The sequence below is a fragment of the Notothenia rossii genome (genome assembly GCF_949606895.1).
Source record: "Notothenia rossii genome assembly, chromosome: 4".
Taxonomy (NCBI): Eukaryota; Metazoa; Chordata; class Actinopteri; order Perciformes; family Nototheniidae; genus Notothenia; species Notothenia rossii.
The window spans coordinates 46,512,997-46,538,074 of record NC_136902.1 but is presented as its reverse complement, the minus strand read 5'-3'; the positions used below and the strand labels follow the sequence as shown (position 1 = coordinate 46,538,074).

General features: G+C 43.2%; 1 protein-coding gene across 1 annotated transcript in view; it reads right to left on the bottom strand.

The window, feature by feature from the left end:
- Positions 1 to 25,078, bottom strand: part of LOC307035191 (leucine-rich repeat and fibronectin type III domain-containing protein 1-like protein) — a 429,933-nt gene that overhangs the window by 209,079 nt on the left and 195,776 nt on the right. Inside the window, exon 2 of the mRNA XM_079674257.1 lies at positions 24,072 to 24,196. Coding sequence (XP_079530383.1) covers positions 24,072 to 24,101 — 30 coding nt within the window. The 5' untranslated portion in view covers positions 24,102 to 24,196. The remainder of the gene's footprint in view (positions 1 to 24,071; positions 24,197 to 25,078) is intronic.

Genomic DNA, 25,078 nt, shown 5'->3' with positions numbered 1-25,078 from the left:
GAAATAAGAAGCATGTTTCTCACTATTTTATGCATAGAAACAACAGATTTCCTGTGTGTGTGAGGCAGGGCCGGCTCTAGACAATTTGCAGCCCTAGGCGAGATTTGAGTTGGCGCCCCAGCCAGAGAATCGTACAATAGGAAAGATAAAGATCAATATAGTATCCAAGGAATACACAATAGAATGGGGGGTGGACGTCACATCCTCTAGTGGGGTCCGGAGGTATGCCCCCCCGGGAAGATTGTTTTAACATTTTAAAGGTCACATGTCATGCTTTTCCGGTTATTACCCGTCCCCTTGTGTGTTATGAAGGTTTTTCTGCATGTAAACGGTGTGCAGAGTCAAAACCCTCAAAGTACACCCTGTAGCGAGTAAAACTCTAAAACAGAAAATACCTCCCCAAAACGCCTCGTTGGTGAAACGTCATCATGACGTCATCATCCATTTGATTCTTCCGGGTACGTGCTTACGAAAGCACGTACCCGGAACTAAATGGGCCAATCCGGGGAGCCATTACGTTACGTCCGCGGAGCCGTTACGTTAAGCCCCCGCTGATTGGTCCATATTGACCAATCCACACACACACACTCAGTGCAGGCAGCCCTGCTGATTTCTGCTCCGTGCTGCAGACTGATAAAAGACAGTTGGGATTGCGCGAAATTCTCTCTGCAGACCCATTCTCACAGCGTTTATCAACCTATAAACCTTTTTCTTACTCAATATCAAGCCACACTTATTGTTTTTATTTCGGCTGTGACTTTGTGTGTGTTCAGGTTGAGTTTGGCTGTGTTTGGCTGTGTATCGCTAAACAAGGAAATCACGGAGGGGGGGGGGGGGGGGGAGGAGCTGCAGTGAGCCGTTTAGTGGAGAAAGTGAATACTGCTGAATACACATACTTTACAGAGATGCTGTATGCGAAACCAATGTGAGTTTGGAAAATTGCACAGTATTTTTCTATTTTAGTATACCTCAACAATGGAATTATGATCAGTGGAAATGGCCATGACATGTGACCTTTGAAGTAAAATGCTTCAATCTGGTACACTTTAAGCAGAATTATTACTAGATCTAGGGGGTACAACTCTAAACACCCATATGAAAAAGATTGGTTTACATTTTATAAATCAAATAAGTATGTGAACATAACCAATAACCTACCATAGCCAATAACAAATAAATGTAACTTATTTTATTTTTGTTGTTCATTCATATCTTATTTGACATATTAACATTTATTTATTTGTGCATTTTTTTAAATCTCTCCAGTTTAAAACAATATTTTTGGTTTACTGTCCTATAGTATACATTGAAATGATTTCAAACCTGTTTTATCCCAATAATTATAAAGGAGTGCCTTGGAAATATTTGTTTACATAAATTGTGACCAAACCGTTTGAGACCCACTGAGATAACTTAGACTAAAGTGAACTATCTAAACACTCAGAGTCCTTTACCTCACTGAGCTGTAGTCATCAGCCTCTCAGTCTGACTGGAGAGGACTCTCCCTCCATATTATTGTAGAAACTTCTTCTTCTAATATCCGTCAGAGCAGCTAGCACCAGATTCTAATAACAACAGCGCCGGTATCGGTCAGGTACCGGTGCACCCTCCCTCTCTCCCTCATTCGCTTCCAAGCTCACTCGCACTTTGGCTGTGAGCTGCGGGCGCCAGATAAGCCAACATCCCCCATTTTCATCACTTACAGCGCCCATCGTACAGGGCAAATGAAAAGTGTAACCGGGGTCAAAAAAGGGTGTTACATTTACTTAATTATGAATGTTGTTCCATCAAGGCCGAAAATTAGGATGAACACCAACGGTCAAAAATGTTTTTCTACCAGCGCAGCCCCTCCCCAGATCTGGCGCCCTAGGCGAAAATCTATAACGCCAGTGCTACGGGCCGGCCCTGGTGTGAGGAATCAACGGTCTGATTTTAACATGAACTCAATGTGTGATTCTTAGAGCTGCCCTGTTTGTAATTCCGATTGCCCATTGGAATGTGACCATCCCCCTTTGGTACACTTCCTCCACACATTCCGATGGGCAATTCGTTTTAAACAAAGAGTCTGCAAGCTACTATATAGCTTTGTCACACTGTTTCAGGGTTCAGGGTTCATAAATAGTCGATAGGAGAATTCTAAAGGATTTAGAAGAAGAGACTGCAGTGCTTTGAGAATCCGAGTCATATTTTGGAGGAAATGTTTTTTTTGCCTAAATCATCTCTTCTTGATGTGGCCACCTCTGGTCAAATTGCCTACATCCTTGTTGAAAGGATAGTGCTGTTCCTACCCTGATAGTATAAGGGCCTATGTCAAGAGTGTGACTTAGGCAATATATTTTAAAAAGATAATTGCTTAAGTCACATTGTCTTGTGACTTAGGCAATTTGACAAGCTTTACAAAATGGCTGCTTCAAGAAAAACTAAGTTATTTTCATGGTTCAGGGCTTGTCCCCTGTTGGTAAGTGATGTGTACTATAGGCTACTATAGGCTAGGCTATAAATGTTGTGTAGTTACTAGTGTGATATATTCCTTTTAATCCATCCATCCATCCATCTTCTCCCGCTTATCCGTGGTCGGGTCGCGGAGGTAGCAGTTCCAGCAGAGAGCCCCAAACTTTCTTTTCCCTGGCCACATCAACCAGCTCTGACTGGGGGATCCCAAGGCGCTCCCAGGCCAGAGAAGAGATATAATCCCTCCATCTGGTTCTAGGTCTACCCCTTGGTCTCTTCCCAGCTGGACGTGCCTGGAACACCTCCCTAGGGAGGCGCCCAGGTGGCATCCTAACTAGGTGCCCGAACCACCTCAACTGGCTCCTTTCGACGCGAAGGAGGAGCGGTTCAACTCCGAGTCCCTCCCGGATGACCGAACTTCTCACCTTATCCCTAAGGGAGACACCAGCCACCCTGCGGAGAAAACCCATCTCGGCCGCTTGTACCCGCGATCTCGTTCTTTCGGTCATGACCCATCCTTCATGACCATAGGTGAGGGTAGGAATGAAAATGGCCCGGTAGACAGAGAGCTTTGCCTTCTGGCTCAGCTCCCTTTTCGTCACAACGGTGCGGTAAAGAGACTGCAGTACCGCTCCCGCTGCTCCGATTCTCCGACCCATCTCACGCTCCATTGTTCCCTCACTCGAGAACAAGACCCCGAGATACTTGAACTCCTTCACTTGGGGTAAGGACTCATTCCCTACTTGGAGTGGACAGTCCATCGGTTTCCTGCTGAGAACCATGGCCTCAGATTTGGAGGTGCTGATCCTCATCCCAGCCGCTTCACACTCGGTTGCGAACCGATCCAGTGAGTGCTGAAGGTCGCAGACCGATGAAGCCATCAGAACCACATCATCTGCAAAAAGCAGTGGTGCAATCCTTAGTCCACCGAACTGCAGACCCCCTCCCCCACGACTACGCCTCAAAATCCGATCCATGTATATTACAAACAGGATTGGTGACAAAGCGCAGCCCTGGCGGAGGCCAACCCTCACCTGAAATGGGTCCGACTTACTGCCGAGGACCCGGACACAGCTCTCGCTTTGGGAGTACAGAGATTGGATGGCCCTGAGTAGAGACCCCCTCACCCCATACTCCCGCAGCACCTCCCACAGTGACTCCCTTGGAACCCGGTCATACGCCTTCTCCAAGTCTACAAAACACATGTAGACTGGATAAGCATACTCCCAGGCCCCCTCCAGGATCCTTGCGAGAGTAAAAAGCTGATCCGTCGTTCCACGACCAGGACGGAATCCGCATTGTTCCTCCTCAATCTGAGGTTCGACAATCGGCCTGACCCTCCTTTCGAGTACCTTAGAGTAAACTTTCCCGGGGAGGCTGAGTAGTGTGATGCCTCGGTAATTGGCACACACCCTCTGATCCCCCTTTTTGAAAAGGGGAACCACCACTCCGGTCTGCCACTCCTTCGGTACTGTTTCCGACTTCCACGCAACGTTGATGAGACGTGTCAACCATGACAGTCCCTCAACACCCAGAGCCTTCAGCATTTCTGGGCGGATCTCATCCACCCCCGGGGCTTTGCCACTGTGAAGTTGTTTGACGACCTCAGTGAACTCCCCCCGGGAGATTGGTGTCGATCCCCCTTCATACTCCAGCTCTGCCTCTAACATAGAGGGCGGAGTTGTCGGGTTCAGGAGTTCCTCAAAGTGCTCCTTCCAACGCCCTAACACTCCATCAGTTGAGGTCAACAACGTCCCATCCTTACTGTACACAGCTTGGATGGTTCCCTGCTTCCCCCTCCTGAGGTGTCGGACAGTTTTCCAGAACAACTTTGGTGCCGCCCGAAAGTCTTTTTCCATGTCTTCTCCGAACTTCTCCCACATCCGCTGCTTTGCCTCGGCCACGGCTGAGGCTGCTGCCCTTCGGGCCTGTCGGTACCTTGCAACTGCCTCGGGAGTCCCCCGAGATAACAAATCCCCGAAGGCCTCCTTCTTCAGTCGGACGGCTTCCCTGACCACCGGTGTCCACCAGGAGGTTCGAGGGTTACCGCCCCTTGAGGCACCTAGGACCTTGAGACCACAGCTCCCCGCCGCGGCTTCGGCAATAGAGGCTTTGAACACCGACCACTCTGGTTCAATGTCCCCAACCTCCACAGGAATGCCCGAAAAGCTCCGCCGGAGGTGTGAGTTGAAGGCCTCCTGAACTTGGGCCTCCTCCAGAAGTTCCCAGTTCACCCGAACTACACGTTTGGGCTTACCAGGTCTATCCAGAGGCTTCCCCCGCCACTCGACCCAACTCACCACCAGATGGTGATCAGTTGACAACTCCGCCCCTCTCTTTACCCGAGTGTCCAAAACATACGGCCTCAGGTCCGATGATACGATAACCAAATCGATCATGGACCTTCTGCCTAGGGTGCTCTGGTACCACGTACACTTATGAGCATCCTTATGTTCGAACATGGTGTTTGTTATGGCCAATCCATGACTAGCACAGAAGTCCAGTAACAAACCACCACTCCGGTTCAGATCAGGGGGGCCGTTCCTCCCAATCACTCCCCTCCAAGTGTCTCCATCATTGCCCACATGTGCGTTGAAGTCTCCCAGCAAGATTAAAGAGTCCCCCTCAGGAGCCCCATACAGGACTCTTTCCAGGGTCTCCAAGAAGGCCGTATACTCTGAACTGCTGTTGGGTGCATAAGCACACACAACAGTCAGAGTTTTCCCCCCCATAACCCGCAGGCGTAGGGAGGCAACCCTCTCGTCCACTGGGGTAGACTCCAACAACGAAGCACCCAACCGGGGACTTGTGAGTATCCCCACACCCGCCCGGCGCCTCACACCTTGAGCAACTCCGGAGAAGAATAGAGTCCAACCCCTATCCAGAAGTAAGGTTCCAGAGCCGACGCTGTGCGTAGAGGTGAGCCCAACCAGATCCAACTGGTAACGCTCCACCTCCCGCACAAGCTCCGACTCCTTCCCCCCCAGAGAGGTGACGTTCCACGTCCCCAAAGCCAGCTTCTGTCGCCCGGGTCTGGTCCGTCGAGACCCTCTGCCTTCACTGCCACCCTTCTGGCAGCGCACCCGACCCCATCGCTGTTTCCCGTAGGTGGTGGGCCCGCGGGACGGAGAAGCGGAGGTGTTGCCCACGTTGCCTTTTCGGGCTGTGCCCGGCCGGGCTCCGTGGCAAGCCCGGCCACCAGACGCTCGCCAACGAGTCCTCCTTCTGGGCCTGGCTCCAGAAGGGGACCCCGGGCTTCCTCCGGGCCGGGTATCCTCACTTCGTGTGTCGTCTTTCATGAGGTCTTTTGAACCAATCTTAGTCTGGCCCCTTGCCTGAGACCAATTTGCCATGGGAGACCCTACCAGGAACACAAGGTTCCAGACAACACAGCCCCCAGGTTCATCAGGGCACACAAACCTCTCTACCACGGTAAGGTGCTGGTTCTTCAGAGAGGTTATTATTATTATTATTATTATTATTATATTACTTTTCGTTTTCAATGTTCTGATTTCACAACTTTTCTAATCTGTGCACACAACATCTGTGTATTTTTTCCCTTTTTCCCTGTAACTGTGGGGTTTCTTTGGGAGTTTTTCAAAACTAGAAAAGAGAGTGAGCGGCGCGTTGAGCGAGTTTACAGATGAGAAGACACAGAAAGACAGAAGCACAATAACAACAAGTAGGCTATATTTAGTTTTTTTTATTTAAATAACCGCCGGTATCCAGAGGAAGTAAAGTCCCCTGGTTTGCCCCTTATACCCTAACTGCTATGAGTCAACTCAAAATCAAGTTTCCAAAATCCGCCACCGAGCTGGTCTTAACGCACTGGCAGATGACAGCGCTGACAAAGTGTGTTTCCCGCAGCGAGGCGCCAGGCCTCAGATGATTTGAGGCCAAATATCATATTTAGACTTTTTATTTATTTATTTTTAATAATATAATAATAAATATAATAATAATATTTAAATAATTGATTAATTAATTTGAATACAAATTCAAGTTAGTAGCTATTATAAGCAAACAAAGACAGAAATGTATAATTCTTCCTGTAATATAAATGTTACAGTTGCTCCGATCAGATCGGTCTCCTCCATTTTGTAGATTATTTACGACTTTTGAATCCACATCGGCAAAATCCGGCTTACTTTGAGCATATGTTTTAAACAGTTTAATCCCTTTGTGAATTGTTTCCACTTGCACACCGTCCTTTAATTTCTTCATACAGAGGGAATCCAAATGAATTAATCCTGAGTCCAATAACCATCAAAGTCACTCCAATAGTTTTCCTTGATTACGCTTTCATCCTCCTTTAACAAAATACTTCATATTCATCCAGTTTGTGACAGTAGTTGTAGCATTTTTGAGACTTTTAAACTTTAATTACCACTGTTGCGCCCCCCCCCCCCCCCCCCTCCTCTTGTGTGTGTGTGCAACACACTCTCACTCCATAAACGTCCAGGAGCGACGCTTGGTCAGGGTCCTCGAGGCGTGCAGTTGTGACGCTCCTAAGCTCCTTCAGCTTCATAAAGGGACGCAAATAGCTTTCAACTGATTGCAATGTATTCCCATCGGCGGCAAATATTTTTTCGGAGTAAAGGATGGCAGAAGACACTACACTACCCAGATTCCCCAGCTATCGTTTAGGACTACACCATGTGCTCTGTTTGACGAACCCCGTGATTAGTTCTCAAGCTCTGTGATTGGTTGACCTCCAACTGCATTCCATATGAAAAAAAATGTTTCGTAAAAGATAAAACCATACTTTATCCAGCAGTGCTTGCTTTACTCTTTGAAAGTCATCACATGAATGCATTGTAATAAATGGTTCGACTGCATTAAATATTACACATCTGTCGTAGTTCTTTATTTTTATTTATCTACAGAGATCGGGCTCAGAATAGACCGGAAACTATTTTGCCGTTCAGTTTGAATTTCACAATTAAGTTAGTAGTAATATTTAGATTTTTCATATTATTGTTTTTTATTAACTACTAGACCGCTGGGTCATTTTCTGTGTTGCTGTGGGTTTTTTCCATCGCTTTTGTGTTACAATATCAAAACAATAACTAAATATATCCGTAAACTAAACCAGAAACAGCAGTATATTTTATTTTGTTAACACTGTAAACTTGAGAGCTTTTTAACCCGCACCCCCCAGTGGTTAAAGCACGTTATTACACGTTCAGAGTAATGCAATGCAGGTAGATTGTGTATAAATATAGAATAGAAAATATCAAGAAGATACTGTAAATGGTATATAAATAATAATAATAATAATAATAATAATAATAATAATTATAATAATAATAATAATAATAATAATAATACATGGGACTTGTATAGCGCTTTTCAAGAAACTCAAAGACGCTTTGACTGAGAATAAAAAAACAAACAAAAAAACAAAAACAAAGAAATACAAAAAGAGATAAACAAAACAAAAAATAGGGGGGTCAGTTATTGAATGCAGTGTTGAACAGGTGGGTTTTGAGTGATGTTTTGAATGCTGTGAGGGGGAAAGAATCTCTGATGGATTGGGGTAGTGAGTTCCAGAGGGTGGGTGCAGCAACGGAGAAGGCTCTGTTTAGAACTGAATAAAACACTTTAGTGCCGGATGTACAAGATATTAATAGGAGGATGTGCAAAACAGACAAACTAATTAGGCTTTATTTAAACATTAAATAATACTTTAGGTTAAGCTCTTCTTTTAAATACATGTAAGCAAAAAGCTTTGGGGTTATCTATATTAAGCCTGACAAAGTACTTAACGTTTAATATATTGCATGGTTTGTTTTGGGACTTGACAATCCAACCCAGTCTCACACAAAAACGTGTAATCACAACGTAGGACGTAGTATTTCTACAAAAACGCCTCTGAAATTGTAGGATCCCTACGTTTTTTTTCACCATTCATTCCAATGGCTGGCGTCTATGTCACGTGATCTTCAAATTTCTCCCTGCAGGAAAAAAAAACATGGCCGAACTTAGTTTTACTCTTGGTGGAAAATGCCTATTTTAAAGTTAGTTTGGCCATTAAAATGCGTTTTGATGTCATTTGATGCGAGAAATATGAGTTGTTATTTCAGATTATGTGTGCAGTGGATGCACATGATCTTTAGTTTGCTAGTTATTACGAAGATTACTTCAGGAAATTGTGTCCATACAACGTTTTCATTGTTACCAAGGTGGTTGCTAGGGATGATGCTTTCGATATTATTTCTGTTATGTTGTGTAACTGTTTAATGGTGTTATCTTTATTGCTACCCCCTTCCCCGTCAATGTATAGTGTTGGTCCACAGCGCGAATGTATTAGTTTAACAAAATCCACATCTAAAATTGTGGCATAAATATGTTATTTTCCCCTTTGCAATTATCCATATACTCAACAATAACACATAATTATCCTTGTGTTTATTTATTTGTTTGATTAATAAACACAAGTTGGAGTCCTTCAGGACCGAGGGTCAGAGCAGCTCATTTGTTTCAGAGAATATTACACCCAGAAGTAAGTATTCTCTCCGCTTCGCTTGACAAACCCCGTGATAGTCCTCAAGTAGTGCACACTTTGAATCACTGTATCTTATTGAAAAATGTGACTTACTTAATTCCACCTGTGTCAGCATCTCTACCACTCGGTTGACGTATGTGATGCTAAAAAAGTCCACTAGATGTCACTGTGTTTTTCAAAAGCACAGCAAGCAAGTTAGCCTGTTCCCAGGAACTTAGTTAGCAATAACAAAATCACTCCTGACACGAGGCCTCTGTTTGGTGTCATTTTCAAAGGTAAGCACATTTTTTGAAATAATATAGTGTTTAAGGACTTAACACAATTGTATAACTTTTTAAAACATGCTCTATCAAACAGTTGATTTAACGCTTTACGGTAAAGGTAGTGAAGCTAAGCTAAAGTACTAAAATGTACAATTTGCGAAAAAATTATAAAACTTCTGACCATTTATTGTTGTGAATCTGACATATTTAATGTTATATCATTATTTTTGATGAAATAGTATGATTAGTTCTATTTTTTTACTATTTAACCTGATCAACCCGGAGCCCCCCGCCCATGGGGGCTGAGGGTTTTTTTTCTCACAAAACTGTGTCTCAGGGCTTCTTAAAGGTGGGGTAGGTAAGTTTGAGAAACCGGCTCGAGATACACTTTTTGTTATATTCCATGGAATGCTCTTAACATCCCGATAGCAATGAATATCTTAAGTGCTTTGACAAAATATCCATAACAAAATGTGATCTGTGGAAGCCGTAGTACTGTAAAAAGCACGACCAATCATCTAAGCCGGCCCGACTAAAATAACTGGATGGCCTACCTGCCTGTCAGCCTTCCATCTGTGCACAAACTTATCTCGTTCCTTCATTGGTCGTGTGCGCGTTCGTGTGTGTTGGAGGAGGGGCTCTGTAAGGAAGTAGCAGATTTCTTCCGGCTGCGTATTTTCAAATTCTAGCGCACTCGAGCTGGTTTCTCCAAAATTACCTACCCCAGCTTTAACATTTAAAAACCTATTAATTTGTCATACTAACTTAATGGGAAGAAACTCAGCTAACTGACGATACGATCCATTTGTACCGAAATAAAACACAAGTCTCACAAAAAGCCCCAAGCAAAGAAATGCTAACACACTTAGCACAGAACTCTAGGTATACATAACCTTATTACATATTGGATCTGCACAAACAAGATATTGATTAGCAAGCTGAGATTCCACAGATTCTAGGGGTATAAGTATCATCACTGAGCGATCTGAACTCGCGACAGGGGAAGCTAACAGACATCACAACACGGAGCTTTATGGAGAAAAAACGGGACATTGTCTTACCTTAGCTGTTGTTCTGATCAAAAGCTGTGTTCAATGGCATTAAAATTATAAAAACGCTGCTGAAGGTTAATCCATAGGTTAATCCAATGTGTTTAAGCCAATGATTACTGATAATCCATCATCATATTTATGGCAAAAACTGAATTTTCATATATAATAATAATAATAGATTACATTTTTTAGCGCTTTTACAGGTGCTCAAAGACGCTTTACAGATAATAGTGAAGAGAAAAGAAAAGAGAAGAAAGGAACAACAAATAAATATATAGTTAAAGTTAAAGTCAAATAATACAAAAACAATCACACATGAAAAGCCAGATTGAAGAGGTGAGTTGTTGTGAGTTTTTTGAAGGTGGTGAGGTCGGTGCAGTCTCTGATGGGTTGTGGGAGTGAGTTCCAGAGGGAGGGGGCAGCGACGGAGAAGGCTCTGTCCCCCCAGGTCCGGTGATTGGTGCGGGTGGGGATGGATAGGAGGTTGGCTTCTGATGAGCGGAGGCAGCGGGAAGGGGTGCGGTGGTGCAGCAGGTCAGTGAGGTAGGGGGGGGCCTGGTTGTTGAGGGCTTTGTAAGTAATGAGGAGGACTTTGAAGTGGATTCTTTGAAGGACGGGGAGCCAGTGGAGGTTCTGGAGGATGGGAGTGATGTGGTCTCGGGAGCGGGTGTGGGTGAGGAGCCGGGCAGCACAGTTCTGGATATGTTGGAGTTTATTGAGGAGGTTGGATGGTATGCCATAGAGGATGCTATTGCAGTAGTCGAGTTGTGAAGTGATGAAGGAATGAATCAGGGTTTCAGCAGCAGATGAGGAGAGTGACGGGCGGAGACGGGCAATGTTTTTGAGGTGGAAAAAGGCGGTCCTGGTGATGTGATTTATGTGGTGGTTGAATTTGAGCTGACTGTCGAAAATGACTCCGAGGTTGCGGATGTGAGGGGGGGGAGATAGAGTGTGGCTGTCAATGGTGAAGTTGAAATTCTGGATGTCTTTGATACGGGATGGGGGGCCGATGATGATGATGTCTGATTTGGCACTGTTCAGTTGGAGATAGTTTGTTTGCATCCATGCTTTTATTTCTGAGAGACAGTTGGTGAGAGTCGAGTGTGTTGTGGGGGTGATGGTTTTTGTTGAGATATAAAGTTGGATGTCATCGGCGTAGCAGTGAAATTGAAGGTTGTGGCGACAAATTATTTTGCCAAGGGGGAGCATGTAAAGGATGAAGAGGAGGGGGCCAAGCACCGAACCCTGGGGTACGCCTTGGGACAGAGGAGCAGTGGAGGAGGTGCAGTTGTTGATGTTGATAAATTGATGTCTGTCGGTGAGGTAGGATTTCAGCCAGGAGAGTGCAGTGTCAGTGATGTTGAGTGATGATGAGGATGTTCAGGTTGCCGGAGTCAGAGGAGAGGAGGAGGTCGTTTGTGATTTTCAGAAGAGCTGTTTCTGTGCTGTGTTTTGATCGGAAACCAGATTGAAATGGCTCAAAGAGGTCATTGGAGCTGAGGTCGGATTTTAGTTGTGAGGCAATGACACGTTCAAGTATTTTTGACAGAAAGGGGAGATTTGAGATGGGCCGGAAGTTGGACATGATGTCAGGTGTGAGTCCAGGTCTTTTGAGAATGGGTGTGACAGCAGCCAGTTTGAGAGAGTGGGGAACTGATCCAGATCTGAGGGAGGAGTTAATGATGGTGGCGATGAGCTGGGAGATAGCAGGGAGGCTCTCTTTAACAAATTTGGAGGGCATTGGGTCAAGTGTGCAGGTGGAGTTAATTCCAGTCATGAAGTGGGACAGTTGCATGGGGGTCACAGGGGAGAAGTGGGACAGGGGCTGTGAGGTGAAGGGGGGGGGGAGCCAGGAGAGGAGGTGGGGGGTGCTGATGAGGGTGTCAGATTGCTGTAAATGTTGCTGATTTTGGTTTGGAAAAACGAAAGGGAGGAGTTGCGCTGTTCGGTGGTGAAGGACGAGGTGGCGTTGTCACAGGGTTTGAGAAGTTTGCTGATGGTGGAGAACAGACGCTTGGGGTTGCTGGAGCCAGACTGAATGAGTTGTGAGTAGTAGTAGATACTGGGCTGCTTTGAGTGCATTAGTGTACTGCTGGAGATAGTCTTTGTAGATTTGAAGATGGATTGTTAGTGTGGTTTTCTTGTGTTGGCGTCAGGCCTGGAATTTCGTCATTTTAGGGGCAAGGCCACTTGGCCTTTTGAGTTGTCAATTTTTTAAGGGCACAAAGGCCAAAAGCCAGGGCACCAAGGCCATACATTAAAACAATGATTTAACATACGATATGAAGTGACTACGATTGTATATGCATTTACAATACTTTTATATATATTTATTAAGCATTCAATGGACACCAAATTGCAATTAAACTAATTCTTTATTAAAACTACAAAGGATTCTTATAGCACAGACATGTTTGGCTCACTGTGAGACTGTGGTAGTGGGCCTACGTCAAGGTGCGTCCTTATTCTGAGTCACTTGAAGATGGAGATGATGACGAGTCAGGGAGATTTGGACTTTTGATCGCGTTTTGAAAATTGGGCGATATAAACGAGCAGCAAACTTTGAACTTCCGTCTGCGATCGCCGGTGGTCAAATAAGTCTGCACAGAGGTCTTTGACAGCTAACAACACAGCGCTAACTGCCTAGCACTAGATAATAATAAAAAAAGAACACAACTGCAACATAACTTATCCAAGTAGTAACAAAAACACTTCAAAATATTATAATTATGCATTACCATACGAGCAAGAAATATTCATGTTATCCATAAAATTACACTTAAAGCCGGACAAATGAAAAACTTAACGGCAAACAGGATCATCACAAAACCTTACCTCACCTCAGCCTTTTCTTGAGCGGAGAATCAGCTAGCTAGGTCCTAGACCGTCCTACGCACACGGACGCGTGAGGGGGTGGGCGGAGATAGGTCCTAGACCAGGGGTGGGGAACCTTTTTCCTCTCAAGGGCCATTTCAATTTTGACAACATCCTTCGAGGGCCGTACAAATTATTGAACTCAACGTCTGCTTAAAAAACTCAAATCACAGCCCATTCATTTCGCATTTCTTTAATGCTGTGCAAAGAAAAAGCAACCTCTTAATCCAGATATTTGACCATGACCCGCACATTCATGCATTGGGCATGACCACCAAAACAGAAAGATATGGACACAAGATGTGTGCAAATGTATTTAGTTTCATATCCATGTGGACATGATTTAAGTGTGTGGGGGGGGGGGGGGGGCGGATCTAACCTCATCTCGGGGGGTTTGGGGGCATGCACCACCAGGAAGATTTTTTTTTAAATGTTGAAGTTAAAAGCATCAATCTGGTGCACTTTGAGAGCAACATGAAGAGATCTATGGATACATCTCTCAACACCCATATGAAACAGAACTGTAAGCAGATTTATTTCTTTATGGATATTTTACAAATTACTTCCCTTTTAAACTGTATTCTTGTTTATTAATAACAACTTTTTTTTACTGTCATATTAGTATTGTATACCTGTTTACTTTATTCTCTTATTTTTCTATAACTATAATGATCATATAAAGATGTGCCTTTACCTCACTGGCTGGAGAAAAAGCTTCTTACATTCGTTAGCATAGCTAGCTAACGAGATGCTAATAACAACAACGTTATTGACTGTATGATCAGTTTGACAGATGAACAGATCGCAACTGGGCTTTCAACTAAAGACACAGCCACGCAAAAACTGCGGCATGTGTACAGCTCAGAGTCCTGCACGGGTCTGATTTTCAAGACCCGCTCCCGCCCCGCACCCGTGACGTGCAGTACCGAACCCGCCCCACTACCCGCACATATTGCCAATTAGTTCCGCAACCCGACCCGACCCGCCGGCACATGATCCGCAACCCGACCCGAACCCGCATATATATAAGCAGTGACAACGTGCAATTATTAACACACGCAGTTGCATATTTGGCTCAAAAAGCCTGGGATGTTGTTTATTTTCTTCATCTAGGATGACACCAAAAGCCTCCCAGACGTTGGATTTCGCTCTTGAGGAAGAGTTATTGAAAAGGCTGTATTCTCCGCTATAGAGAGCTTCACCTCAGCCATTCAGAATGTGGTGCGCTCAGCAGCAGATAGATGCACTGCAGAGGTTATGATTATGCTCGGTACCGCGGAGGAGGTCTGAGGATTTAAACATTAAACTAAATTATTATTGTTTAAATATATTTATTATGCAACACCCGCAACCGGACCCGCATCATCTTTGTTTTACCCAGAAGCGAACCGGGAAAAAAGCGTTACCACCCGCAAATCACCTTTTTTGCGGGTCACCCGTCGGGTACCCGCGGATACCCGACCCGATGCAGGACTCTGGTACAGCTCCTTATGGGTATTGCAATTTGTGAAGTCCCGGGCCGGAGCCGCGTTCTGGTGCTCTCCGTTAGAACTACACTCCTGTCAGACGACACATATACCACGTGATGACACGTTAGGCTCGTGTTGTGTTCAAGGACCCTGACCTTGGCCAGGAAAAACAAGCTTGTTTAATTATTTTGCGGTCTAGATTTCTTGAATTTTTTTCTTTTTTGCGTGTGTTTATAAATTACCTCGAGGGCCGTACCAAATGGTCTCGCGGGCCGTATACGGCCCGGAGGCCGGAGGTTCCCCACCCCTGTCCTAGACTGATGTCAACTGTCATCATAGACCGTCCGAGCGGTGCATTCCAGGCTCAAATCAAGCGCACCGCAGATTTTTTTTTCCTCCTTCAAAATATGCTGGTGTTGAAGCCGTGTCAAAAAAGAGGCAGACTGCTAAACCACAAAACTTATGGCCCTCGTGGCCCTCGTGAAATTCCAGCCCTGGTTGGCGTTCAAGTTGACGTTTCCTTGATTTACTTTGGCGGAGTTCGGCAGTATACCAGGGGGCGGAGTGTATGAAAGAGACATTTTTTGTTTTTGTGGGGGCCAGTTCATTGAGACAGAAGGAGAGGGTGTTGTTATAATAGTCCACAAGTTCAGATGGGTTTTCAAAAAGTGGGGGGGGGGAGACAGACATCTGGCAGGTAATGGAGGCAGTGATTGCTGAAGGTGAGATGGATTTGAGGTTTCTGTAGGTTATTGTGCGTTTTTGCTTTTGGGCGAGGGTGGGGATGTTGATGTCCATGATGATGGCCAGGTGATCAGAGACGTGGAGATTGAGGCTGGACAGATGATGGATTGGTGAGACCAGTTGAGCAGACCAAGTCCAGGATGTGACCACAGCTGTGTGTTGGGAAGTTGATGTGTTGAGAGAAGTTGCAGCAATGAAGGGTTTCCTTGAATTCAGAGGCATATTTGCAGGTCGGGTCGTCAATATCAATGTTAAAATCACCTAAGAGGAGAACAGATGGGGATATGGCAGAAAGCTGAGTGAGAATGTCAGAGAGGTCAGAGAGAAAGGAGGGGTTTGGCTTCGGGGGACGGTAGATGATGGCTGTGACCAGGGGAGTGGGACCAGAGAGTTTAAAGATCAGGTGTTCAAATGAAGAAGCATCAGGGATGGGGATTATGGTAGCTTTTATTTACTTTCTGATAATAGCAGCTATACCACCACCCCGCCCTTGTGGGCGAGGTTTGTCAATGTATGTGAATCCTGCTGGGGTGATTTGATTTAAAGAAAAATAGTCCAGGGGCTTTTGCCATGTTTCGGTCGGATACAGAAAGTCCAGGTTATTGTCTTTAATGAATTAATTCAGAATGTGGCTTTTATTGTGGATGGAGTGTGTGTTGAGCAGGGCTGCTTTGAGGTGACGTTGCATTGGGGGGGGGGTTGTGTGGACTGGGGGAGTGGAAGGAGATTGGTCAGATTCACGTGTTTTTTGTTGTGATGGCGTAGTGTGGGCATGTGATAGGACCGAATGGACGGGATGGAGTGTGGAGACGTGGAATGAAATAAAAACTTATGGCCAGAGCCTCTGTGTGGAGGACGGCGTTTGCGGAGTATCTCATTATCTGCGAGGATGTCCATGCAGTCCGGAGGCAGGCGGTTATTAAAGGAGTGGAGATCTGACAGGGAGCAGAGCGGCGGCATGATCCCCTGAAGTGGCGATAGTACGGAGTTAGCTAATGTTGGGGACCCGGGCAGCAGAGACCAGGAGCCGGATGACCGTGGAAGAAGGAGCGGTGTGAGTCCAGATAAAATGAGAGTGATAATCCACAGCATATCAGGAGAATGATTCCAGTGGTTTCCGGAGGAGAATCGTAGGAGGGGCTGACAGCCTGGTGCAGAGTGGGAGCCGGGTGACCAGCCTACTAGCTTGTTAGCTAGCTTGATAGCCACCGACTGTAGGGGGCAGGGAGAGACGATGTCAGCGGGGAAGCCGGCTGATCGCAGCGGGATGGGAAGACCCACACGAGCCGCGGAGTTAGGGTGGAGTTAGGCTGGAGTTAGGGTGGAGTTGGGGTGGAGTTGGGGTGGAGACAGAATTGTTAGCTCGGCAGACTTCAGGGAGCCGAGGAGCATCTAGGTAGCAGCCTGCTAGGTCCGATAATGCTTGCTAGCTAGCGGGCTAGGGACCGATGAGCAGGAAAGAGCCAGCAGGTAGGAGATGACAACACAAAGATCTGTGTCGATTCGATATAGAGATGCTGCTATTTTTGCTGATGACTGACGTTTCAAAAGTAGAGAGACAGGAGAGGTTCTAATCTGGACTAAAGAACAATATTTGGGGCGGAGGAGCGGCGAACAAACAACACCAGCATCTTCGGCGACCCGGGAAAATAGCTATTATGATAGCTACAAGAGTGTATGACAGCTTTCGGTTTTGGGCATTCTGGCTGCGCATCACTCTATTCAACAATGGGTAGTGTTTGGATGGATTTTAGGAACTTCCCCTCGATTTTATTGGCTCTAACGGTTAAAAATAGATGTCAATCATCAAAATCGATCGATGGGTTCCAGAGATATGGAAAATCCACCCAAATGACCCCAGAAGTGTTTTCTTTTTTCTAAATCTCTCAAAAAAGGTCAAATTTAACTTGTTTTGCATCAATCTTGATACAGGGTACTTATAATATGTTATAGTTTGGATTTGGATGGGTGGTTTTCACTATAAGTAATGGTTTATTTTTGGACGGACACTATCATTTAAAATGTTTTACTATGTTCAATCTGAATTTACTTTAAAATAAATAAATTCTATATTGATTCTGACTTTTCTACATCCAACTCACAGGTTAATCATTGTTTTGAGAAAAAATATTTTTAATTTACCCCTTTTAGAAGTGAAGTTATAGTCATTTGTTCTGGGAATGTCATTTTCGAGCCTGAGACCTGTAAAACAAGCTCAGGGCTTAACAGGTTAAAAACATGCTTTACCGAACAGTCAAAATGTTATTTAGTAGTAAAAGTAGTAATGCTAAGATGATACATTTCCAAATGTTATGAAATGTTTTAACCAAGTTTTGTATTGTTAGATTGTAAACATGTTCTTTGACTGAAGACTGTCACCCAGGGCCGGTTCTGACTAATTTGCTGCCCTAGGCAAGATTGTAGCTGGCCCTCTAGAGCGGCCCGGGGGTATGCCCCTCCGGGAAGAAATGTTTAAACATTTTAAAGTAAAATGCTTCAATCTTTGAGTAAACAATTACTAGAGACCTGGGGCCGTATTCACAAAGCATTTTATCTTACCGCTAGGAGTGCTCCTAACTCGCGCTAAAACATTTTACGTAGGAGTTTTTTCTTAAAAGTTATTCACAAAGCCGCTGAGACCTACTCATACTAAGGATAAATCAGTAAGAGTGAACTAAGAGTGACGCGCCGTTGCTATGGATTACGTTGATTCTCGTGCATGAGTTTAGAAGCGGTCAGTACGGTGATTGGTTGTTCAGAGCAGGCGGTCTCGGTGAAACTCATCCGCAACATCCCACAAACGAGCCCACTAAAACAAGGAAATAGCCTTGGCTAGAAATGTATTCCTATCAAATAGTTATGGACAGTGCAGTTAGCAGAATACACGCATGATGACAAGTTTGTGCAGACCACGATAATGACGTTGTATATGCACGTTAAAGAGAGAGAGCAAACAATAAAAATACATAAATTGCATTAAATCAAGGAGGCAATTAAAAGCACCCTACAAACTATTATCCAATGAGCATATTTCCAGCACTTAAACACTTTCAATAACAGCCCATACCGCCGTTCAACTCCCCCTATCATGATGAATGAAAACAATCTGCGTGTTGATGGAATGTACTTTCTTTCTATTGACGAACACGTCCTCATCTTTTGAGGGCGCAATTATTTTTATATGCATCCCGTCAATAGCACCGACCGCACCGGGCATACCTGCAATTGCCATGAAGTTGGCTTTGATCCTGTGTAGTTGTTGATTGTCCAAAGGAAACCGGATAAACTGTTGGATGATATGTGGTCTAGAGAGCGCGTTGATGGTTTGGTTTATGGCACGGCTGACTGATGGTTGCGATATTCCTAAATCGTCGGCATTGCAAAGTTGCATTTTCCCTGTTGCTAAATATCGTAGTGTTGCCAAACATTTTATTTCCAGACTAATCGGGTTATTCCTGTTAGTCGGGGATGTTATTGCATCCCGCACTAATTCCTAAACAAGTTTGATACCCTCACAATTTTGCCTATATCTCTTGATCAATTCACAGTCTTCCATTGTCTCCAAAACATTTAGTCTCGCAGCCATTTTCAGATTCTTTGTGAATAGGTCTTACTGAGTTAGGAGTCCTCTCGAGGACTTTTAAGCTCTCCTAAACTTAGGTGTTACTTTTAGGCCTAAAATACTTTGTGAATTGCTCTTAGTGAATAAAATTAGGAGACCTAAATTTAAGACTGACACGCCCATTATGTTTAGGAGTTTCTCCTAAATTCGCCAGTTAGGAGCTACTTTTAGCCCTAAGATCCTTTGTGAATATGCCCCCTGATCTAGGGGGTACAACCTTAAACACCCAAATGAAAAAGATTGGTTTACATTTTAATAATCAAATAAGTATGTGAACATAACCAATAACCTACCATAGCCAATAACAAATAAATGTAACTTATTTTATTTTTGTTGTTCATTCATATCTTATTTTACCTAGTTAATATTTATTTATTCATGCATATTTTTTTATCTCTCCAACTTTAAACGATATTTTTGGTTTACTGTCCTATAGTTTACATTTGAATGATTTCAAACCTGTTTTTATTTATCCTAATAATTATAAATGAGTGCCTTGGAAATATGTGTTTACATAATTTGTGGTCAAAACGTTTGAGACCCACTGAGATAACTTAAACTAAAATTAACTATCTAAACACTCAGAGAGTCATTTACCTCACTGAGCCTCTCAGTCTGACAGGAGAGCTCTCCTCCACCCTGGTTGCAGAAACATCTACTTATATCCGTTAGCGCTGCTAGCACCAGATTCTAATAACATCAGCGCCGGTACCGGTGCGCCCTCTCTCTCCCTCGCTCCCACGCTCGCACTTTGGCTGTGAGCTGCAGGCGCCAACATCCCCCACTTTCATCAATTACAGCGCCCATCGTACAGGGCAAATGAAAAGTGTAACCGGGGTGAAAAGGGTGTTACATTTACTTAAATATGAATGTTGTTACATCAAGGCCAAAAATTAGGATGAGGGCAAACGGTCAAAAAATGTGTTCCCCTCCCAGAGCTACCAGCGCAGCGCCCCCCAGATCTGGCGCTCTAGTCTAGATCTGGCCGCCTATGCCAAAAATCGGCCCTGCCAGTACAGACAGTGGCAATGTCTCAAGGTTTAGCAAAAATACACCTTTATTGAACATACAGTAACACAAATACTACAAATCCACATAACAAACAATCAAAAATGAAAAAGGGTCGCCACTTATTATTATTTTAATAATAAAAAAAATGTTTAAAAAAATGTTTTAATTTTTTTTTTTGGGTACCTGGCTGGGGCTCCCTAGCAGCGGCGCACATCTTTCAGCAGCGGCGCTGCGCCGACACTCTTTGTATATAAAATGCAACAAAAAGGGTTTGATTCCTGTGGTGTGCGTCATATCAGAGGCCCCGCCTTACATTTTCCGCCACAGATTTGGGGAAATTGGTCCGTGCATAAAGCATTGTGGGGATTTGAAGGAAGCAAAGTCTACCCATGTGCAGCCTCAAAATTACCCCCAAACCATGGACGCGGTGGTATTCCAACTATGCTGGAGATTGGAACAGTCCTATGACGTAGTATCCTTGAAATATTGGCTTGGAAGCCAGTATCCTCGCGATTGAGAAACGGCCTCAGTTTCACTCTCAGTAGCGGCAGCTCGATTCTGATTGGCTTGAAGGGCGTCGTGTGATTTAAAATATATATATATATTAATAAATAAAAATATTAAAAGATAGGCATCAAAGGACACATATATTGATAGATATGCAGTTATTAATAACATCAAACAAATGAAAAATGTAACTTAATTTTTTTTATTAATTCCCCTTTCCCTCAAACTTTGTGTGACCCCACTTTGAAAAACACTGCCCTAGGCGACCGCCTATGTCGCCTATGCCAAAAACCGGCCCTGCTGTCACCAGTCATGTATGCATAGAAAAATATTTTATTTCAGTTTAATGCATAAAGATCTACGCAGATTATTAGAAATTCACTTTACCATTTCGCGACATCTCAATTGTTTGGTAAAATAATTTTTTAAAGAATGTAAGGGTCCTTTGTTAAAAGAAACATTGAATTTAGTTATTATTGCCACCAAAGAAATACAAAATGTAAATAACTCTTATCATTGCATTTTTCTTGCTGTGGACTTTAAAGGGTTTTTAAATAATACCCCTCTCCAACAGTCCTATACAATCTCATATGGAAAAGATACGGATATCCTTCCTTTGCAAGTTGCAACCATTTCTTAGTATATATACTTAGGAGGAGACTATATATATTATATACATAGTATATACTATGTATATAATATATATAGTCTCCTCTACTTGAATCACTAGTGTCAATCAAGTGTAGACCACACCCCTACGAAAGCCTATAAAACTCCGCCCTTCAGGCCGGTCACTCCCTTCCTCCCCTCCAGAGACTGCCGAACAAAAGACTGAGTGGCACATTGCGTTCCCAATTGTTTGTTACTATTTGATACGAAATGTTTAGTTTAGACTTAAGAGTTTTTGTTTATCATCCTGCTAGAGGAAGAGACCAAGTGAGAGCCACATGGTGAGGAAGGGAAAGGAAGCAAGGGAAGTGAGGTAGGACATCTGTCCAGGATACACACTGTGATAAAAGCTGCAGTTGCCCAGATTCAAACATCCTTCTTCAATAAACAAATATATCTGTATACCTCATTATTTTTCAGAAATGCGCACTTAACCATATACATTGTAATCCGAATAAAAGCATAATCTCTCTTAATTTACATATTATTTTTGCCACAGTCAACTTTTAATTTGGAATACATGTTACATAAAAAATAAATTCAACTTTCACTTTAGCTATCAAACTGAGGAGATGTTGCACACTGAACTCTTTCTCATATGAAGGAGAAGCAGGAGCACCAAAGAGATGAAAGGTTATTTTATAACAAAGATTTAATTGAATTATTTTATCTTACTTTAATCATCTTGTGGTATCCATGTTTGGAACCAGGGGGTATGTCAGCATGGGATCTCTAAATCCAAATTAAAACAAAAAACTAATATTGTAGGCACATCCTCGGAATCTTTCCAAGCCTCAACGTCATTTATTTAATCATTTTAATTAGCTTTTCTTTGTATTTAATACATTACACTTTGAATAAAACGCAATAACTAAATCTTTCCTAAACATGGCATGTTTCACAAAGCTCCCTGGAGAACAGCCTTTTATTGATTTCTCCAAAAGTACACCAACATGGTTGTTCATTTGGAACTTGTGGCTGCATATGTTTCACAGCCAAATCATCTTTCTTAGTGAGGATCAGAAGCAGAATAATTGGATTAATTACATTTGGAGAATACATATCTGAAGAGGAGGTCAGACTGAGAGACTCAGAGAGGAAGATATGGAAAGGAAGGCAAATGTTGCCTGTTTCTTGTTGTATTAGAAAGTGTGAGTGGATGGGATATCCGTTGTCCCCATGATAACTGACTGTGATGGCGCTTCCCTGCAGGGATCTGAGTCAGTGTGCAGTCACGGTGCTGTGGACTGTGGTGTGCTCCTCAGAGAGGGAATGAAGTCTGGAGGAATACCAACCAGTCTCATGGTGCACAAAGTATTTATCAGCTGTGTGATCAGACTTCCAGCTGTCCGTGGGTGCCTCAATGTGAACACTTCTATGCTTGAATGATACATTTTAGACAATAGCAGGTTCTCCTGGGATGGAGCTGACGCCACTTTTCTATTTTAATATTTCATCACTTGGAGGAAATTGAGGAACAAGTGACAAAAAGGTTTAGTGACATTTGGTCAAAGGCTGCTGCAACGTTCATTAATCATCCTTTTATAAAAACATGTTTTATATTTCCAATTACCCGGACCTGCCTGAAACTAATAGATCCTTCACAGAATGTATCATATATGTATCTCTAGGTTGTAATGATTAAATGAATGATCGGCGAAAGGGGGGTCACATTACAAAACATTTCACCAGAAGGAATCCTCGACTAGTCTGTCAAGCTGTCTGCTCAACATTAAGAGGTCCACTTTTTTTAATTCACTTTTTTCAATGTCTTTAATACATGTATAAGTGTGTTGAGAGACTCAGAAAGGTTCAGCAAAAAAGCTTCTCTCTCTTTCCTTCCTGATCCAAGGATTTGAAAGCCTGTAAACATTTGGTGACTTTCTTGTGCTTACTTTCTCGTTAGCACAAGAAAGTAAGTCCCTTTGGGGGCTCCGTACTCACCAGTTACCAATCCTGAGGTAACTCAGTCGGCATACGAAAAGTTATACAAAATGATGGATATCATTATATCCACCAGGCCCAAGCAGTAACACAGGAACACAACACTGTGATACGCATACGCAGCACTTTTATGCACAGTATGTCTTTTTAAAAAGCTCTGCCTGCTAATATGACTGAGTTGAGTCACACACATTGCCCGTAGTCCAATATTTACATTTACAACGGTAACCTTAAGCACCCAAAATCTTTGGGGTACATCCTGAACTTTGAGAAACCATTTCTGTCCTATTAACAATAAATATGACACATGCAATAAATTAAAATCAATGTTTAATAACTGTTTTATTGTGAAAACATTTCCGGTTAGCATTCGCCTGTGGTTAAAGTTTATTTTGAAAAGCTATTCCGGAAGAATTCCGGAATAGCTTTTCAAAATAAACTTTAAGCAACAGTAAGCTTGACTTCCGGTTTTGTGTTAACAAGTGATTGCAGCCGTTAAAATGCATTAAATAAAAAGTCATGAAAGAGAGTATGAGGAGAAAAGACATGTGGAGTTATACAATGAAGACACTACGTCTAAATCCTCTGTTGTACACGATATCGGAGAAAGAGGGGGGGAATGATGTCACCAGCCGCCATTGAAGGAGGAGCGCTGGATCGATACAGAGGGAGGACAACGCGATCTCAGGCACTTCTTCACCCCGCCGCCTCCCCACCACCACTGTGCTCCTGTACTCCTTCTGTTTGTTCCATTACCGCGCCATTTAATTAAAGTACCCATTTGAACCTTATGCCAGAGACTCCATTGGTCTCTTTATTCTAAGCTTCTCTCCTGGGACGCGATAACAACGAATACTCTAATACACACAAGATCCTATTCCACAAATAACTCACATGTTAATTCCTCTATACATTGCCAAGAATTTGTGAATTCCAACATTCCATTCAACGACCTACCTGAGTTTGTTGGATCCAAGCAGTCCTCATGTACTCTCAGTCCTTTAGGGTCAATTCACATTGCAGTCACATCTCCGGCCTCAGGGCCACAGCAGGATGTCAAGCTAACAAGAGCTGCGTCCTTCCTGCAGGAGAGGGGGGGGGAGATGCATACTTACCAACACGTACAAATAATGAATAACAAAATGAATCAAACTTTTAAAAGGCAGGAATTGACAATTAATCCCTTTGAGTTAGCTCCTCAAAACAAATACGTTATATATATTATATTGAATATATAATATATTTGCTTCCACTAAGACTTCCCACACCTCCACTGATAGTTTAGTAGGTAGAGTTTAATTATAAGACACCACCTTTTGCTTTAGGAAATAGATTGTTTTTCTTTTGCCAACTGACATAGAAACATAATTCAAACCTGCTGGGACCATAGTGCTAGACAAAAATTACATCTAGTAATTATTGAAAGGGTTAGCCTTTAAAAATTAAAATTCGTATTTAAAATGTGAATAAGGTAAACATTTTTGACCATAAAACTTTAAACAAGAGAGTCCTGATGGTATTGTTCCACTTAATTAGATAACACAATCTAACTGAATCTCAATCTAAAGGATCTAACTACAGTCACTAAATAACCTTTCAGAAACTGCTGAATATCCAAAAATCAAAAGCACCCATACGGAGGACACGTAACACCTGGCATCTCTTTATGATCAACAGCATGAGGATTGGAGTCTTTATTAGGTGGAATTGCTAAATGCTAACGAGACCTATGAGGTTGGGAAGTGTTTTCAGCTAAATGTTATTAGCATCATAAAGTTAGTGGATGAATCTTTAAATATGATAAAACTCTGAGTTTGCTTACATTGCTTGCATTGCAATGCTTGCATTTAAATGTCTTCATTACTGTAAGCAGTTATGATAGAGCTGTTTGTGAAAGGTTATTTGTATTCTTTATTGTTCATATAGAAACCACTGCTTTCTGCTCACTGGTGATTTAGCCTATG